Below are 20,010 nucleotides of genomic sequence, written 5' to 3' on the forward strand. Positions count from 1 at the left end.
GCGGAAGGCGCGCGGCACGACGCGGCGGCGGTGGCCCGGCTCCCGTCAGGCCCGCCCTCGCCCGGCCCTCCGCGCCGCGCACCTCCCTCGCCCCGCCCCCCGGCGCCTGGCGGCCAATCGCAGAGCCGCGCACGTGACGAGCGCTGCCTGCGATGACCTCATCCCTGGTGTGGGATGACGTCAAATTCAAGATGGATGGAATCACAGCGGCAGCGGCGGCTGCGGCGCGCGCGAGCCGAGTGTGAGCGGAAAGGGGCCCGGTGCCTGCCTCGGGGCTGAAGACCGGTGAGTAACTGTCACGCCCCTCGCCCCAGGAGAACTGCGGGGCTCCGTGGGAGGCCACAGCCTCCCCGCAAAACGCGGCCTTTCCTGACGTAACTCTGAGGTGATTTCTCTCCTCCTTTTTCTCTCCGCCAGCGGGTTGCGAGCTCCGAGCGCTTCTGCGCGTGCGCCGGGCCCGGCTCTCACCGAGCATGCCCCGGGCTCCCACGTAGCCGATCGTGCCTTCACACTGCGCATGCTCGTTGCCCGCACTTGGCCTCTCCCTCGCCACTGCGCACGCTCCGTCCCTCACTGGGCTTCCCTCGCCGGGCCAGGTGCCCCTGCGCGGATCTGTTGGGGCGCCTTCCGGCCGCGGGCGCGTGCTCCGTCCCGGCCCGCATGGAGATGTCCGCCGTTGCGCGGCAGTGTGCGCGGAAGCTGGGGGGGCGGTGGGACCCCGCACCTGCCGCGGCCTGCGCCACCGTCCCACCGCCCCTCGGGCCCCGCCTGGCGGCCGCCGGCACAACCAACCAGTAACCAGAGTGGACTGCTTGCCCCGGGCCGGCCCTCCGCAGACCCCCGGGCGGGCCTTCCGCAGACCCCCGAGCGGACCCGCTTCCCCGACTCTCCGCCGCCCGCCGCAGGGCACAGTCTCTCTGCTGGCCCGCAAGCGCCTCTGCTGGAATGCGGAGGGCTCCCCACTCGAGAAAGCCCCAGTCCAAAATCTGCAACCGGAGGCGGTGGGGTGGGGTGGGGTGGGGTGCTTCCCGACCAGCCGCGCTGGAGACCCCAGCCCAAAGACCTCGGCTGGCCGGAGTCCCCATGGTGGTTTTCTCTTATCACTCAGACCGCTTATCTGGAGCAGGTTCCCTAGACTACTACCAAAGAGCAAGCCTTTGACCGCAGGAGCGCCCCTCAGTCCTGGCCCTTAACCCGGTTGCTATGCACTTCAACCACCGGGCTGCGTGGTTCTGGAGGATGCCACTGTTGCAGCACGTTTGGGGGCGGGGTGATTTTAGAGACATTCTCCAGCGCGATTGCCTGGCAGTGGGAGGTGGGGGAAGACATTAACCAGACCCCGTTCCGTATAGCAGCCTGGGGGGGTCTTAGGGCAGGAGCTAACAGTCCCGCTCACTTCTAGCAAATGAGGACACCAACCTATTCAGCAGAGTCCAGTGATTGTTCATAACCATGACCCTGAGTCATCCACAAGGAACTAGCGTTGTATTCTGGTTCCTTGTTTGGAAGAAAGTGGGTTAATCCATTTATTTATTTATTTATTGGAATTTTTAAATATTTTTTTAAATGGAAGTATAGTCAGTTTACACTGTGTCAGTTTCTGGTGTACAGCACAATAAATACTTCAGTCGTATAGGAGCACGCATCCATTTTAGAAAGATTACCCATGGACAGTTATTTTTTTAAAACTTTTAATCTCTGATGCTTAGAGTAAATGTTTCATCCATCTTAATGACTAATAGTCATTACATTTAAATTTAAGTACTACACTACCCAAGTATTGATGTTAAAAAAAAAGTAGAAATTTGGGGCATTGGTTTACTTAAAAATAATTCATTTTTTTTACATTAAAATGCTTACATTTAATGTTCTTCAAAAATAATCAAGCCAGAGCTAATACTCAACTAAAAAATAAGATCAATATCATATCCATGAGACAGATGATGCTTTGCTAAAAGTCAGTCTGCCCTTTACAGCAGGAGTATGGTGTGGCTTCCTCTGAAGTGAGCTCTGTTGCTGGGTTCTGGACCATCACTCAGTTATCCCACTAGACCCATCTTCCAATGACTGGACACCTTGATTCATGGAGGATGCTGTCATTTGGCCTTGCCTTGGCATTTTGCATAATTGACATCTTAACTCACCTTCTGCATCCTTTTTCATTTGTTACCTTAAATTAAGAAGTTTGAAGATCACAAATAGAAAGTTAAACTCAGGGAGTGCAATGATACGGGAATTCTCAGTTATAAAGAAGTTATCGTGGCTCTCAGAATGGACGTACATATATCATTGTAGGTGATTATCATCATGAACACCTGACATTAACTAAATCTCTAATTCATTCTTTTAGCACTGTTGAATGTATAGTGTGCTATCTGAAAGTTGGAAAGGATATAACCCCTGCTCTTGAGGAACTTTATGCCCTGTTTGTGGCAGGACATATTAGGCGTGTAACAAAAGAGGGGCTAATTTATTGAGAGAGTCTCTGGATGAGGGGGAGATGACTGGAGGAACAATTTTAGTTGGCCCCAAAGCCAATGGGTTTGAGACCAAACTCTAGAGCTGTGTACGAGCAAGGCTTGACAGGTGTGGTCACTGGCTAGAAGGAAGAGAAGAGGTTTCTAGTTTGGGAGGCCTGGTGGTTGGCAGCACACCAGCTAAGTAGGGAATATGTGAGGACAGGCAGGTGTGCGGGCAGAGGTAGGGATGGGGCATATGTACTGTCCTGGACAGGTAGGGTAGCCTGTAATGGAAGAGTCCCGAGGAGAAGTCTGAGCAGACAAACAGATTTGGGAGTCGTCGATCAGTAGGATTTAAAGCCACAAGCACTCTTACAAAAAGAAAGCTGCCACCTGGTGAGTTCTGGGATGGATGCTGGAGCCGTACAGGTGAGCCAGCCCCGGCCTCGGCCTCAGTAATGAGCTCTCTCTTTGCCCAGTAGACACCTGCCCGGCTTACGGTGACATTTCAGCTGGATCTTTCTGTAGAAGTTAGCCAAGTAGAAGAAAGGTGAGAAAGCTAGTTGGTGGAAATTGGGTGTGCAGGTCAGGAGTGTCCAGTATGGGTGAAGAGATAAGTTGCGATCAGAACACGAAGACCCTTGTATGCCGGTCTGTAGAGTTTGGGTTTTATCTCGGGAGTCATAGAAAAATCAATGCAGTATTCTAAAGGGCACTGAGTGATGGGACCAACTTTACTTTAGGAAAACAAATAAAAGGCACAACTTCCACTCCTGCATTTAACTAGAGTGTCAGAGTACAGGAAAGGCAACAGCTGTGTATTGTGTAAGATACCCTGTCGGGCATCGTGTCAAAAGATATTGAATAGGTTCTTAGTTCTTAAATAACTTACATTTCTGCTGGGGGGACAAGCAGCTAACCCTGTGTGGCACTGAATAAACCTTGCACGTGGCGTCGCTCCGGGTAGTGCTGGGGTTGGAGGGTCTTTGCTCACTATAAACTGCAGTGGTCAAGGAAGGTGTGCATGTTAGTTGGTAGGGCTGCTGGGACAGCACCACACCCTGGGGGTGCAACAACAGAAGTGTGTTTCTCACAGTTCAGTTTTGGAGCCTAGGAGTCCAAGATGAAGGTTGTGGCAGGGTTCGTTTCTACTGAGGCCTCTCTGCTTGGCTTGTAGATGGTGGTCCTCCCTGACTTCACTTGGCCCCTCTCTGTGTGTGTGTCCTCATTTCTTCGTCTCGCAGGAGCACCAGTCATGTTGGATTAGGGCACCCCCTTGAGACCTCATTATAACTTAACTATCTCTTCAAAGACCTCATCTCCAAATACGCTGACATTCTGAGGTGTTGGGGCTTCAGCATATGAATTGTGGGGGACACGGTCTGGCCCACGACAGAAGGCTTCCTGGATGAAATGGACCTTGAGCTGAGCTTCGACAGATGAGTGATGTTCAGCTGAGTGGTGTCCGGTGGAGGAGGTGGAGAAGGCCCAGGACATTCCAGATTGGGTGGTGGAAGAGGCAGGTCCCACAGGCTGTGTCTTGGAGACCAAGCATCCGAGGCAGGAAGTCGCCACTGGGCGGTAACTGAGGGGAAGAAAAATTTACAAGTAGTTTGAAACCAGATTTTCAGAGCCTTGAAGTCCATGTTTTTAAAATGTTGCATTTTAACCTAATAGAGAAGTTGTTTTTATCATTTTATTTGTTTTTACTCAGGTCTTAGGTCTCAGCTAAAATGTTGTATTTCCTGGCCATCTTCTCCAAACTACGGCACCCAGTCATAGCACCCTGTTTATTTCCAGTATAGCTCTTAGCACAGTCAGAAGTTACCTTTTTTTGTTTCCTTGTTCGTCATCTGATTTACCCCACTAGAAAGTGGGGGGCTTGTCCTGTGCACCCCTGTATTTCAGGTATGTCTAACTATGCCTTGCACATAATAGGAGCCCAATAAATAAGTTGAATTAGTAATAGTAATACTGAATGTGTACATCCAATGAATGATCAAAGCTTCATTTTAGAAGGCTCAGTCTAGCAGCAGTGTTACAACAGATGGACTCGGAGAGCGTGATAGGAGGAGTGAATACCACTAGGAGATATGTTACTTAGCTCCTTTAATAACAAGAACAGAAACTGACAGGCCAGCTTGAATAGAAAAAAAAATCTATTTTAAAGATACAGGGTTGCTCTTGAGGTTGAAGGAAAAAGCTGAAGAATTGGGCCAGGAAGGACAAAAACCAAGGAAACTGCAGAAATCTGTAGCGGGCCCTGCAGGCTGCGTTTTCGGGCCACGGCCGAGATAAATCAGCTCCACTCACTGGCTGCCTTTGTTGTTGTTCTCAGCCCGTATTCCAGGTTCATAGTGGGCTTAGCTTTGGTTGTGTGCCCAGCCCTGAGCTAGGGGAGCACAGGGCATCAGACCACTCAGGGCAGCCGGGGGTAGGGGGTCCAGCAGGAGGTGGAACGGCTCCCGGGGCCAGAACAAAACAAGAGGCTGCTCTGTTCCCCGAGGTGTGCTCTGCCAGACACCCAGAGCGAGCGCACACCCTTGGACCAAAATCGGGCCTTCTCTAGAGAGACTGGCCAAGTGCGAAATGGGGTCCGAGGGAGTGACATCACTGCTCCTGAAGGTCAGATAAGTGAGGCCAGCTTTGAAATCTGAGGAGCTCTAGATGAGGTCTGGATATCGGCATTGTCTCTGAGTGAGTGATGATAAGGCCTAAAGTCAGAGCCGACTTCCTGTCACCATCTAACGGTGACATCAGATGAGAGACTCAGGGCTAAGTCCAGGGGTGAGGGCTTGGGGTGAGCAGCGCGGTGCGTGTGTTTGTATTCCAAAGTCAAGTGTAGGTGCTTTGTTTTTCTAACTAAGTGTTTGCTTTGTGTTATATGCATTCCTCCTTTTTCCCATTGTCACGGCCAGGACTGTACAAGCAGTCCCCAGCATTCTAAAGGACTGTGTGCCCAGAGTTCGGTCTCAGCTGAACGTTTCAGATGCAAAGAGACACCTCCCTTAGAGCTAGAAGTGAGGGCTTTGTGGGCTCCTTTTGGAGCGGACTTGATTGGTAATGCACCTTAGCTCTGCCACCAGCCTGAGTGCTAGTCTCCCAAACTCACAAGCTGGTGACGTTCTGGTCCCTCCCCATCTCTCTTCCTGGGCCCCTCATTCACCTCCTAGGGTCCTTTTAGCCAAGTGCATAGCTCTGCTTTGCTTTCTTCCATTTGTATCCCCAGAATGTTCTGTATTCCAGAATTGCCTACCTTCCCTCTATCTCCTTAAAAATCTTAACTTCCTGCAATTGGTTTAAAGAGGAAGTTGTTTGCACTGAATTAACTTGTACTAAGATACGAATTCCCTGCCCCTCTTAGCATTTGGTACCTGAGGACTTTGAGGTGATGGGATGAAATAATTTACTAGACTCCAGTTGTGAAGGGCTTTGTAGCCTTTCTAGGGAATTGGAACTTCAAGCCAGGGCAAGCCTTCTGGAGATTTTAAGCCCTGGCAATGTCAGATGCATGTTTCTGAGAAGGATCTGTAGCAGAATGGTGAAGAATGGAACCTTCAGTATTTTAATAGTCCAGGGAGTGATGTGTCCCACATCTTCCTGGATGTCCCCCCTCCCCCGTTCACTCATCTAACCGCCCATCCCACCCCACCCCGGGCCAAATTCACTGCTTCCTGAAATCAGTGTTCTCATAGCACTTTTTGTATCTTTCATTATACTTAATCTTACACGTCTCTCCTACCCCGGGAATGTGTGTCCCTGGACAAGAGGCTACCAGCCAGCTTACTCACCTCCCGTCACCACGTCTTCTTGTGATAGGAGCTTGTGGCAGCCCCCGGAGACATTCAGGAAAGGAAGAGGAGGAGGAAGTAAAGGGCTTGCCACACGGGAAACACTGTACATGCCAGGAGCTGGCAGACGTGTGGCGTCTTTTGTTCTTCGTAAGAATTCTGCGTGGTGGGCAGCGCTAGCCCCACTGAACAGGTAAAGGAGACTAGTACCCGGTCTAGTGGTCTTTACCGGGTGACACACCTAGTAGGTGGCAGAGCCAGGACTTCAGACAAGCAGACTAATTTGAAAGTCTTTTCCATGGAGCTGTAGTGACTTCCATGAATTGTTAACCGTAAAGATTCTCCCATTTTGAAATATCAGGAAATAACATGACATAGAAACAATTCAAGCAATTTTGGGAGTTTGGAAAGGTATCTGTGTGCAGGGATTCGAGTGGTAAACAAACCAGCCCCGTTTCAGAATCTGGTTTTCCTGGAGGGTTTGCTCAGCTTTTTCTGTGGTAAAGAGGCCTTCTCTTCCACATCTACCCACTTTTCTTGTAAGAGCACCAGAGTTTTCCACCATGACAGTAGTGGTGGCAGGAGCTCCTGCAGTGAGGGGTGGAGGTGAGCAGCGGGGAAGGAGGGGATGGGGACGTGGTGGCAGCATGCATTTATACTGAGAGCCTTCAGATTTGTGGTGCGCTGTCGTCTGTCAGACAAGGGGTCCTGCTTGTTCGTAAGTAAGACATACATGAGAGATCGGGTTTGAACCAGCAGATATGGGGGGAGAAAGCACCTCCAGCACTATAGCTGTCCTTATCTGAGTCTGAAGAGCAGAAAAGCAGGCGGGTTTGAGAACTCAGTCTGTACATCCACCAGCCACAGAGGGTTTTCTGGGCTATCTCCTGACATTCAGCAGTCATGATTTTTTTCCCCTTTCTGTCTTCATTCTTAGTATATAGCATTTTATATTTTTAATGAAGTTGTTAAACTCAATAAACATACCTACTGTGTCATTAAACACAAAAGTCCAAAATGTTAATTTTTTGCAGCTTAACCAGGAAAGGGACCGTTGTTAAGTTTTGATGATTGAATTAAAAGGTAAAAGCAAGCGTCTCTGGAAGGTGAGGAGGCTGGACAACTCTGTATGCTCCTGTCACCCCAGAGCCTAACCTAGAGCCCTTGTCCTGGGCTCCTGAGAGGACAGAGGGGGTCACTCTCCTCTGATAGCCCTTGGGGGGCCTTACTTTTGCCCCCAGGACCCCCACGTCGCCCTCCCCTCCGCAGCCTCACCACCTGCCCTCCCCTACGTGTGTCCTTGCTCCAGCCAGGCCCTTGGTCTTATCTCTGCGCTGGACCCAGTGCTCCTGTCCTTGAAGTATCCTTCACCCTTCCTTCCTCACTCTTCCCACATTTTCTGACTCCTGCTGGTTCAGGAAACTTCTTTCGTAGAATGCCTTCCTTGACCTTCCTCCCACCTGGATCCAGGGTCATCACCTGCACTCCCTCTGTAGCTCCGCACACTACCACCCGGTGCTTTGGAGCGCGATGGGGGATGGACGCAAGACAGAGGCCGGGAGGCGGGACCGTGCCGACGCCTCCCGTGTCTGGCCGGTTCTAGCACACACTCGGCAGTGCCTGGCTGTGGGACGTGTGTAAGCGGTGACTAAGAGTCCGGGCTCTGGGGCCAGGCGCCAGCCCCACTGTTAACCGGGTGACTTAGGCTCTTGATTCCTCCGTTTCTGGATGTAAAGCAGGGGTGATGGCAGTGCCTAGCACAGGTGTGTATGTGCGAATTAAAAGAGGAAACTAGAGGTGTGATGGTGTGAGGGCTAAGACTGTGGCCTCTGGAGCCAGATCACCTGGTGTGAATCCTGCTCTGCTTCTGATCATCTGTGTGACCTTGAGCAAGATGCTTCACCCTCTTTGCCTCAGTTTACTCAACTGTAAAGTGGGGATAATAATAGTACTGCCTCCTAGGGTTGGTGTAAGTATTGAGTTGACGCATGAAGAATGTCTGCAGTAGTATGTAGCACTCAGATATTCCTAGTATGAATGTCCAGGTGGTGTTTAGGCAGTGGAATGGAAGATCGATACTTCGAGTCGTTCTGCACTGGTTGTTAGGGATTTGGACGTGCTCAACCAGTTTTTAAGCAGGCACTCTCACTGGTGACTCTAAATGGCGGTTATAGTCGAATGAATAGTTTTAAATTCCAAATAATTTTCAGGGACATTGACTATTCCTCTTGCAACTCAGCTCTCAGTGGCTTGTTTTTCCCTAATTCTCTGTTTTTGTTCAAGGAGTATAGAAGCCTGTGGTTTAGGGATTGGAAGCAGTTACTTAGCACAAAAATAGGGATCATGATTATTTGAAGAAAGCAAAAGAAGGAAACCTCTCTGAACAAGGAGGAAGTGAGAAAATGCTTCGGGGGCCTGTAGGGACAGGGAGTGGGTGGCGTGTGGATTAGTACTGCTTCCTGTCCAGGGTGGAAGGTCTCACCTGGTTTAGTCCTCACAGAGTCCCTTAGCCTACAACTGTGATTTCAGGTTCCCTTGGTTTCTTAGTTTGGGTTCCCCGAAAGCAGACCCTGGTACAAGGATTCAGATGTCGATGTTTATTCAGGAAGTTACCCAAGAAGCACAAGGAAAGTTGCAGGGAAAGTGAAAGGAAAGGATGCCCACAAAGGGTACAGTAACGAATAGGTTCTTGCTCAGATTTAGAATATCTCAACTCAATTCCTGAAAAAATTCTGATCTGATTTTCCTGTCAAACTTCATCTCAAGTAAGGACCTCCTTCCAGCTCTGGCAGAAACCTTGGAGACATCCTTATCTCCTCACCTTATCCTCTGCAGTGAATCCATTGGAAATCCTAATGACTGTCTCTACCTCCATTGCTGCCACTCTGGTCCAGGCACCGTCCTGACTCACCTGCGTCACTTCTGTGGACTCACAGCTGATTTCTCAGCTTCCATCCTTGCCCTGCTTGCTGTGGTCCATTCTCTGCAAAGAAGCCAGAGCGATCCTTTTGAAACATAATTCAGGTTGTTGTCATTCCTCTGCTCAGAATCTTCTAATGGCTTCCCATTTCACTGCTGGTGAAAGGTGTAATTCTTCCAGGGGCCACCCAGCCCTGCACGGTGCCCCCTCAGCCTCTTTCAGCTTCACCATCCACGGCTCCCTCGGCTCTGCGCTCCAGCCCTGCGGTTACTTTGGCTCTTTCCTCTGCATGTAATGCTCCTCCTTCAGTGACCCTCCTGGCTCATCCCTGTGTCCTTCAGGCCTTCTCAGATGCTGTTTTTTTAAGTGAGTAGGTGAATGACATGTGAAGTTGCTGATATAATTTGTAGTGTGTTGTAGGTGCTGAATAAATGGAGCAATTATTGTTTCCTCTCATGATTCCCACAGTAACATTATTATCCCTATTGTACAGTGAGGACAACTGAGGCTCAGAGGGTGGATTGCTCTGGAGCACTGACTCTCAGACTGTCCTGACTCTAACCCACAGGAAGGGATGTATTGTACAGTTGGCCCTCTGTATCCACAGGTTCCACATCCATGCATTCAGTCAACCGCAGATGGAAAAATACTCAAAAAAAAAAAGGATCCAGAAAGTTCCAAAAAGCAAAACTTGAGTTTGCTGCTCACTGGCAACTATTTACATCATATTAGGTATTATAAGTAATCTAGAGGTGATTTAAAGTATACAGGAGGATGTTCCTAGGTTATATGCAAATACTCCACTATTTTTTATAAGGCACTTGAGTATCTATGGATTTTGGTATCTGCAGGGGCCCAGGAACCAGTCCACCATGGACACTGAGGGACAGCTGTACATCTCAACCCAGTGCCCACTTACTTACATGTGTGGAAATGTATGCATATAACTGAAAAGACCAGAGAGTTTCACAAGATCATAGTCAGCCTTAACTACGTTTGAGATATTCTGACTTTTTCTACTCTGCCCTAGTCATTTTTTTAATTGCTCATTTCAAACCACAAATTGATTTTAAGAAACCCTTTTAAAAAGTACTTGTCCAAAGTTTTTGACTCTGCATCTGTTGCTTTTCCTAGTGGCACCATCGGAGCTAGCTTTCTCAAAAATTACTCGCACTAAAAATAGTGTTCAGGATGCTGAGTTGATGAGTGTAGCATTATAAGCTATTTCTCTGCTGGTCCTCTGTAAATGATGAGAGGGGTTTCTTTGTGCATAAACAGATGTGTGATTACAAAGACAGTAGAGAAGGTTTAAGGGAGAGATTGAGATGGCTGACGAAAGGGAAAGGGAGGAAAGATACCCCCTTGAGGCGCTCAGCACTGACATGAACGGTGGCGAGGGCAGGAGTGAGCAGAACCTCGGCGCAGGCTGACCGAGGCCGCTGTCTGTGGACCAGGCTCCAGGCTTCGTCCCTGGAGGCGAAGTCATGCCTCTGGGTCAGTTAAGTGACGTCAGCACCACGACGGGGAGCCCGCAGAGCATCGAAGCCTGTGGCTCTGGCGGTCACTCCAGGCAGTGGCCTGGCAAACTCTTCTCTGCAGGTTCCTGTGAAGAGTGCTGCTTTGAAGCCCGAGGGGAGCCTGCGGGCGTGCTGGGCACCATGTTCGGGGCATCTGCGGCCTACCCTGAAGGATGGTAAAGCTGTCCAAGTGGTCTTACTCTGAATCCATTTTAATATTAAAAATAGATGTCATAGCTATTTTAAAGAGCAGATGGCACTGTAAGACCAAGCCGAAGAGATGAGGCTTTATGGTAGCAGCGGCCTAAGTAAAGGGTCAGATTCAGAGAGTCAAGCGTTGTCTCTGTGTGAAATGGCTTCATCTCCGTCAGGAGCATGGCTCAGGTTACCTGGACCCTTTTTCTTTTATTCTGAGTTAAATATCTACTAATTCTGCTGTTTCAGAAAATTAATTGCACATTTGTCAAGTCCTTACTAGGTGTGAGATACAGGCTCATTTCATCTTTGTAACAGCCCTAAAGGACACACACCTGTTACCCATTTCAGGTGAGGGACCTGCTCATTAGAGACGGGAGTCCTCCACAGGGGAGGAGCCAGCAGTTCAACCCCCGCATCCAGGTTGGAGCCTGCACTCAGCCCCTAGGCCTTCGTGTCTTACCTTTAGACTTGAAGAGAATTTCAGTGAAATTTCAAGCCATTATCCCTTAGTTTAGAATTAGGATAATTAAGCTTAGATCCAGGCTAAAGGTTCCATTGTGCTATTGTTGAAAGTGTAATTTGGTAAGAAAATAGTATTCAGATTGCAAGGTATTTAGCATAAAAAAGAAAACAAACTCTTATTCTTTAACATTTCTAATAGCTTTGTTAAACACTTTGATGCAGCAGTAATAAGCAAATGATTTCTCTTTCCAAATCCTTACCTATTAAAGGTCCACCTGAGACCTCTACATTATAGCCTATTGTTAATTCATGCTGTGTTTAATCATATCCAGTAATAAAACTGATTTCCTTTCAGAATTATGGACTCTAGGGGGTTCACTACTTTATGCTTACTCTCTGAGCTAATAAGGAATAGAATTAAACATCAAATGGATAAGAACGCTAAATAGCAAACCCTGTTTTCAAATATTGCTTCTCTACATACCTGCCAAGTTCTGGAAGCCTTTTTGATGGTATGAAAATGCCTTTAGTTACAGTCTATTCTTTTTTCTTTTTTCTTTTTTAATTAATAGACTTTATTTTTTTAGAGCGGTTTTAGATTCACAGCAGATAGCTATAGTCTTTAGTTCCCAAAATTCTTACATTTTAATCATTGACGACCTACTTAAGCCATGAGACTGGTTTCTTTATATTTTCCGTGTTATTTAAATAAGATTGTTTATCCAGAAATCTTTCCTCCGCCGACAACCTGCTGCACATTGGCACCTCCGACGCCCCTGCCCTCGGGCTGCTCTCGGGGAGCGCTCCTCCCGCGTTGCTCACGGTGATCTCACGTTTGTCTTCCAGACGAGCGCGCGCCATGGAGGGACTCCTGCATTACATCAACCCGGCGCACGCCATCTCCCTCCTCAGCGCGCTCAACGAGGAGCGCCTCAAAGGGCAGCTGTGCGACGTGCTTCTGATCGTGGGGGACCAGAAGTTTCGTGCTCATAAAAACGTCTTGGCCGCCAGCAGTGAATACTTCCAGAGTTTATTCACAAATAAGGAGAACGAGTCACAGACTGTATTCCAGCTTGACTTTTGTGAGCCAGATGCTTTTGACAATGTTTTGAACTACATCTATTCGTCATCTTTGTTTGTTGAGAAAAGCAGCCTTGCCGCCGTGCAAGAACTGGGCTACAGCCTTGGGATTTCCTTTCTGACTAACATCGCCTCCAAGAGCCCCCAGGCCCCCTTCCCCGCGTGTCCCAGCAGAAGGAAGGCGCTCGCGGAGGAGGATGAGAACAGCTCTCAGAAGAGGAGCGTCATAGTGTGCCAGGGCCGAAGCGAGGCGCAGGGAAAGCCCGCCAGCCAGGGGCAGCCCGACCTCAGCCACGCCTCCCGGCCCTTCGCGGGGAAGGCGGGCGGCGGGAAGCCCCCCGGCCCGAAGCCCGCCGAGCCGCTGCACGGCGCTGCGCTGCCTGACAAGAGCCGGCCGAAGGACGGCCCCGCGGGCCCGGCCCAGCCCCCGGAGCACGCCGGCTCTTCGGAGGAGCCGCCCCAGCAGCGGCCCGGCCAAACGGACCGCGGCGCTGCCTCCCAAGCCTCTGCCGGACCGGGAGGCGCTGGACGATAAGCCGGCCGCCGGGGCGCCGCTCCCCAAAGGCAGAGCCATAGAGCTGGCCCTCAGGAGGCCGCGGCCGCCCGTCCTGTCTCTGCGGGGCTCGCCTGAGACGCCCTACCTGCTGAAGGAAACCAGCAAAGGGGGCGGCCCGGGCGAGGATCGGAACTTGCTGTATTACTCGAAGCTGGGGCTGGTGATCCCGTCCGGCGGGCCGGGCCCCGGGAACCAGAGCATCGACCGGAGCGGCCCGCTGGTGAAGAGCCTGCTGCGGCGGTCCCTGTCGATGGACAGCCAGGTTCCCGTGTACGCGCCCTCGGTAGACTTGAAGTCTCCCCTGGGACCCTCTTCGGTGGCCGGCGACGCAGCAGGGAACGCGCTCGGTGCGTTATCTCAAAAGGCTTCAGTGAAAGAATGCAACGAGAGGGCGGCCCCGGACGACCGGCCGGCCCCGCAGCCGCACCGCCTCCGGTCCTTCAGCGCCTCCCAGCCGGCCGCGCGGGAGGGCGCGCCCCCCGCCGTGGAGGTGCGTGTGAAGGCCGAGCCGCACAGCCCCCCCGAGCCCTCCGACATCATCCGTGTCACCGTGGGGGACGCCTCGGCCGCCTCTGCCGGCGCTAGGGACCTAGCTCTGAAGACAGAGGACGACCCAAAGGACATGAGCCGGCTCCCGGCGAAGAGGAGGTTCCAGGCGGACCGGAGGCTGCCGGTCAAGAAGCTGAAGGCGGACGAGCACGGGTCTCCGGGGCCGGAAGACCATTTTGAGGCAGGCGCCAGCCCCACTCTCCTCCAGGCCGACTTCCCAGATTCGGACTTGAATAGGGACGAATTTGGTGAGTTGGAGGGAACAAGACCAAACAAAAAATTTAAATGCAAACATTGCCTTAAGATCTTTAGATCCACAGCAGGTCTGCACCGGCACATTAACATGTACCATAACCCCGAAAAGCCCTACGCTTGCGACATCTGTCACAAGCGGTTTCACACCAACTTCAAAGTGTGGACACACTGTCAGACCCAGCACGGCATAGTGAAGAACCCGTCTCCAGCCTCTAGTTCACATGCCGTTTTGGATGAAAAATTCCAAAGAAAGCTGATTGACATAGTGAGGGAGCGAGAGATTAAGAAGGCCCTGATCATTAAGCTCAGGCGCGGGAAGCCTGGCTTCCAGGGCCAGACTAGTTCCCAAGCACAAGTCATCAAGAGGAACTTGCGATCCCGAGCCAAAGGAGCGTACATTTGTACGTACTGTGGAAAAGCCTATCGCTTCCTCTCTCAGTTCAAACAGCACATAAAGATGCACCCGGGAGAAAAGCCCCTTGGAGTAAACAGAGCCGCTAAGCCGAAGGAGCGCGCCGCTCCCGAGAGCCCCGTAGGGAGCTCGGAGGTTTACCAGTGCCGCCTCTGTAACGCTAAGCTCTCTTCTCTTCTAGAACAAGGGAACCACGAGCGCTTGTGCCGAAACGCCACCGTTTGCCCTTACTGCAGCCTTAGGTTTTTTTCGCCCGAGCTCAAGCACGAGCACGAGGGTAAGTGTGAGTACAAGAAGCTGACGTGCCTGGAGTGCATGCGCACTTTCAAGTCCTCCTTCAGCATCTGGCGGCACCAGGTGGAGGTGCACAACCAGAACACCATGGCGCCGGCCGAGGACCTCTCCCTGCCCGCGCTGGACCACAACGGCGAGGTGAGCGGCCCCGCCAGGCCCCAGGCCCAGGCCGAGCCCAGCAAAGCCAACCACGCGCCCGCCGCCAAGGACGACAACGCGTTCAGCGACTGCTCGGAGCAAGTCAACTTCGACTCGGAGGACTCCTCCTGCCTCCCCGAAGACCTCAGCCTCTCCAGGCAGCTGAAGATCCAGGTCAAAGAGGAGCCGGTGGAGGAGGCTGAGGAGGAGGCGGCGCCCGAGGCCAGCGCCGCCCCCAAGGAGGCGGCCCCCGGCCAGGACTCCGGCCTGTGGCCCTGCGAGAAGTGCGGCAAGACGTTCCCTGCGCACAAGCAGCTGGAGCGGCACCAGGAGCTCCTGTGCTCCGTGAAGCCCTTCATCTGCCACGTGTGCAACAAAGCTTTTCGCACCAACTTTCGGCTCTGGAGTCACTTCCAGTCCCACATGTCTCAGGCCGCGGAGGACCCGGCGCACAAGGACTCTGAGCTGTGCCCCGTCCCCACCAACTCCCCGTCGCCGCCCCCGCTGCCCCCGCCCCCGCCGCTGCCCAAGATCCAGCCCCTGGAGCCCGACAGCCCCACCGGCCTGTCCGAAAACCCCGCTCCCGCCACCGAGAAACTGTTTGTGCCCCAGGAATCGGACACGCTCTTTTACCACGCACCCCCCCTCTCCGCCATCACGTTTAAGAGGCAGTTTATGTGCAAACTTTGCCACAGGACATTCAAGACGGCGTTTAGTCTCTGGAGTCACGAACAAACCCACAATTAGAAGACCGTCCCCCCTCACCCGTTAGGAGCTGGGAGCCGGTCTCCAGATTTCAGCCCGAATTGTGAACTGTGTCATAAGAAACAAAATATTTTTGAAAAAGAATAATAAAAGTTGGAAATTGTTATGCTTGAATATAAGTTTGAGGTAAACTGATATTAATTTGTAATGTCCTTACTCAACCTAGAAAAAAACTAAAAAATATTGTGCTTCTGGACCTTACAGTCACAGGATGATTTGACTTCATTGATGTTGAAATTTGTTCTTGGTTGTTTGCATGGTTCCTCACTCCATGGTGTCAGTATAATCTTTTACTTGAGGTGGTTTGTTTTTTCCACTGGTTTGCAATTAGAGAAACACTGTGACAGTGTTTCTTCTTTTAATTATATTAAGACACCTAAGTTCTAGTTAAATCTTAGCCATGTTCTTAAGTCAAACATGTCAGAACGAAGTGGAGTAGTTTGCAGTATTGATTAAAATCTTAGAGTCCTTCAGCAATAAAAAAAAAAAGTGATAAACCTCAACTTTAATAAGTTATCCTGACACTTGATAAAAATAAATATTTGGTATTTTGTGGTCATGTAGAACTCTTTTTTTGTATGAAAATTGTGAGAAATTTAAATCAGCAATAGTAATACTTAGATTTTTATAAAATAACAAAAAACTGGCTCTTGGGTCATTTCTTATAATTAGTGACTGAAGACTTGGGGAATGAAAACAGTAGGATTTCCGGAAGCCCCTGTACGTCAGTTTCCAAATCCCCGGCAGCGGCGGGCTCCCTGGGCACAGCGGTCTAGGCTCTGAATTCATACCAGCACTGAAGGGCTGTGCGTGTTTGCTCCCCCAAGTCTGTGCTGTCCCAGATTGAAAATCTGAGTGTACTGGGGGCAAAATACAAAGGTAGCACATGGCACTAATAACAACATTAGTGTAACAAGGTTGGGATAAAGATTTACGTAGCGCCCAGGCCCCCCGGAGTGAGTACAGCTGCTCTGAATCCCAAAGTACCTTTTGCTTCCTGGGACTTGAAGCAGAGGGAGAAACCACACTGCATTCTCCACATGCTCTTCAAGAACAATATTTACGGTCATCAGTTTTCCTGCCTCTTTGCCCTGTGATTTCTGTTAGAATTTTTTGGAGTTTATCGTGGTAGAACGTTCACAGTGAAACCATTCTGCTTTAAGTCATTGCTGAATATTTCATACATATGTATTAAAGCACTCTCAAGGGTCCAAAAGTCATTTTTGCTATTTATTTTGGCCCATAGGGTCTGGGGTTTTTTTTTTTTCCTGTTTTGTGTAGGTTGTAATTCAAAGCCTTTCAGTAGGTGTAATCCAAAGTTCAGTGGGGTGTTTCAAAAGGAAAAAAAATCACTGCACTGGTAGGGAGGTTAGATACGTAAAGTAGAAATACTGCCGAAGCCCCTAACTCCTTTTAAGGCCGTGATGGAGTAAGCCTCCAAGTTTACTGAATTCTTTTTTTCTTTTTCCGCAAGCTATTTCAAATAACAAAGTCAACTTCTGTGAGTAAGAAATACTCTGCTGCGTACGTGGATCGGCACTGTGGCAGGAAGCACCCTGTCCTCACCCACACGGCCCCGCGCTCCGGACAGGTGGTAGGAAAGGTACTCTCACTTTCTTGTCGAAGCACAAGCATTCTTACACATTTCTAATTGGCTTTGAAATCTTGCCTTTTATTCTTTCATTTGGAAACTATCAGAAGTCCCCAGATGTTCGCGTGGTCCTCTTTTTGTTCTTAAATTTGATAGAAAAATTAAAATTAAGTTGCAGTTGTCATTGATTACCATCTTTACATTTTCTTGAAGAAATCTATGCATTTTAAAGACAAAACTAAAGCATATGATTTTATGTGAATTCTTACTCTGAACACCCTGGGAGCTGTAACTTCAGAAGAAGATAGTTTCCTTCAGAGTAGTCATTACTTATTAGTAATTCCGTGATACGCAGGATGCTGGCACTGTAAATTCAGCATCCCAGGAACTGAACCTTTATGCTACATTTTTGAAGATTTTTAATAACATTAATTAGTACAGAAAGTATTTTTGATCTAAATATAGGCTCTGCATATCTGTTAGATTTTAAAAATTGCCAGTGTTTTATCTTGTTCACGTTTTTGTCTAGGCAAGGAACATAAGATTTCAAATAAAATTTTGAACCAAAAACATTTATAATGCAGTTCTGGTTTTTCTATTACTTTTTATACTGTACCTTAAAAGCGTTAAGCTGAAAGTTTATTTTGGTGGTCAAAAAATATGCTTCCACTCATTCAACTATTTTAAACGTTAAGATGTAAACTATGAAATAATGAAAGACATGTTAATTACTTCATTCAGTGAACAGGTTTTTTTAAGAATGTTTATCTCAGCCAGTGGGCAAATACTTGGCTTAAGACAGGTTGGTCTTTTCTTGCTGAAACGTATTAGCTAGTAAAGGATATTCTTGAAAATGTTTTTTTCTGATTGTAATTAATTTTTGAAAATGTAGAAAGGCCATTATTCCTTGTAAGTATTCAGGGTGCCTGCTTTTTTATGCAGTTGTGGAAAGAATGTCAGATGTTTTAATATATTCTTTGTTAACCTGAAAACTTGCTGTTGAATCCTTTCCTTCGTGGGGGAGGGAGGAACACCACAAAAAGTGTGTGTTTTTCAAAGTAAGCAATGGAAGTAACAGTGTGCATTTTTATAGTAATATTTAAATTAATATTAGAGGTAATAGAACATTCACCTTAAAGCTAGTTACGGTTAGTATATACGTTTACAATTTTGTTAAAATATTCAACTAACAATTTGATAGTGATGCTGTTTGCATTTGTGGGGAGATGGATGCGATTCTTGGTTTTCTGTTTTAGAACAGATCATCATAGCCTTCTCTTAAAAAATACGTCCCAGCGCCTAATCGGTGAGCATCTACACCCACTGGTGCTGAGAGTAGAAACCAAGACAGGATTAACATATGCCCTTTGGTGGAGGTGAGAGATGTCTTCAGGCCAACTGGGCGGTCGGGTGAGGAGGAGACGGGTGGGCTGATCCAAGTCGGCCTTTGTTCCCTCAGACTGTGTGTGTGTGTGTGTGTGTGTGTGTGTGAGCGCGCGCGTGTGTATGTACTACCTGAATCTGGAACTTCAGCAAGTAAAATTATCTTAATTTTCTTACTACAAAAATACTTAGATGCCACTCATAACCTGTTTCTTTATAAATTGCACTAATTAATACTGGAATATTATGAGTCAGCTTCCCAATTTCTGATGTCTCATTGATGTTTTTTGCAATAATTGTGAAAAGCATTATTGATGTAAATAATGCTAACACGTATTCTTTAATAAGTTCTTTAACACTGGCTTTTTTTTTAAGTTTTACAAATTGGTTTTTCCCTTGTGGCTTTAGCACTTTAAGATTGGCGTTTGCGTAGTTCTTGGCGAGCCGCTCAGGGCTTCCCGGTGTGTGCCCTAGCCTGCCGCCTTGCCACGTGACTGGGGAGAACCCTCAACGGTCCGTGTTTAGATTCTGGAGGCGAGGAAAATGAGTCAATGTCAGGTTTTTTTCAAAATTCCATGTAGAGAGTCATTTGGGAACCAAAGTATTTTACTGTAAATCTTTAAAATAATTGAATTTTAGTCATTTAGCAGTGCTGCCCAGATTTTCCACAAAATTACACTTGGTTAATACTGATTTTCAAAAGGTGATAATTTCCTGTTGACATTAATCCAACGCTGTTTCAGAATTTTCGTTGAATAAATGCTTACTGCTAAAAGAAAAACAAATGTGGTTTTATAATTGTATTTTGTTGTTATATGCCTTAGCAGAGAAATCACTGTTCAATTTTATTTAGGAATAAGCTTTTTCGGACTAAAAATTCATAGTAAAATAGGACTTCTATCTGATGTTAATCCATTGCTTATTTGTATCCAATTGTCTGTTTACTTTGCTTAAATCTTGACTAAGATTGATTGGAGTCAATAAATTTGTACTGTATTTTGTTTTGAGTCGTGGTCTCATTGGTATGTTTTGAACCTTAGTGATACAAGTTGCACTAAAGCTTAAGTCATTTGGGCCCCATAAATATGTGGTAACTAAAACCCTGTGAGCGGCAGTCTGCCTGGCCACCTTTTTCTGTTCAGAGTAGTGGTTTTTCAAGTGATCGTGGGGTAAATGCGTAAAAGGAAGAGTTTAGCTCCCTGCGTTGACATTTCAGCATAGCAATCGACACAGTAGCTTTGTTCATAATTTAAGGGATTCCACGTTGCAGCATCTGTTTTCATTCCAATGAGATGCTTCCAAAACACTGAGCTGTGTCGACTTGCGTGACATTAGCTTCCCCTATAGGGTGAAGAGCAGAGCTGAGGGCGTGCCAGATTGCCGCTGAGGGCTGGCTGGACGCAGGGGAGGGAGAGGGGACACACTGGGTGACGGTGCCAGTTCCTCCACCTGCGTGTGCCCTCACCCCTTCTGGTGGTTTTGTTTTCCTTGCCTGATATCCCAAACTAGCCTTTCTTGGGAGCCTCTGGCTAGAAGTTTCTTGAACAAGGCACTGGGAATAAATGTTTGAATCTTTATTTTAATCTACTTTAGCCCTGCTGTTCAATTTGCCACCAAATACTGTTTTGCTTTAAAAACTG

At 48.5% G+C, this 20,010-nt stretch overlaps 1 protein-coding gene across 1 annotated transcript; it reads left to right on the plus strand.

Moving 5' to 3' along the window:
• The first annotated feature begins 242 nt into the window (after positions 1 to 242).
• ZBTB21 (zinc finger and BTB domain containing 21) lies at positions 243 to 19,377 on the plus strand. Its single transcript, XM_032461001.1, is given in 3 exon segments — positions 243 to 385; positions 12,194 to 12,890; positions 12,892 to 19,377. Coding segments are annotated over 2 exon segments (3,171 nt in total). The 5' UTR covers positions 243 to 385; positions 12,194 to 12,206; the 3' UTR covers positions 15,379 to 19,377.
• Positions 19,378 to 20,010: the final 633 nt, after the last annotated feature.

The sequence above is a fragment of the Camelus ferus genome, chromosome 1 (assembly GCF_009834535.1).
Source record: "Camelus ferus isolate YT-003-E chromosome 1, BCGSAC_Cfer_1.0, whole genome shotgun sequence".
In the NCBI taxonomy this organism is placed as follows: Eukaryota; Metazoa; Chordata; class Mammalia; order Artiodactyla; family Camelidae; genus Camelus; species Camelus ferus.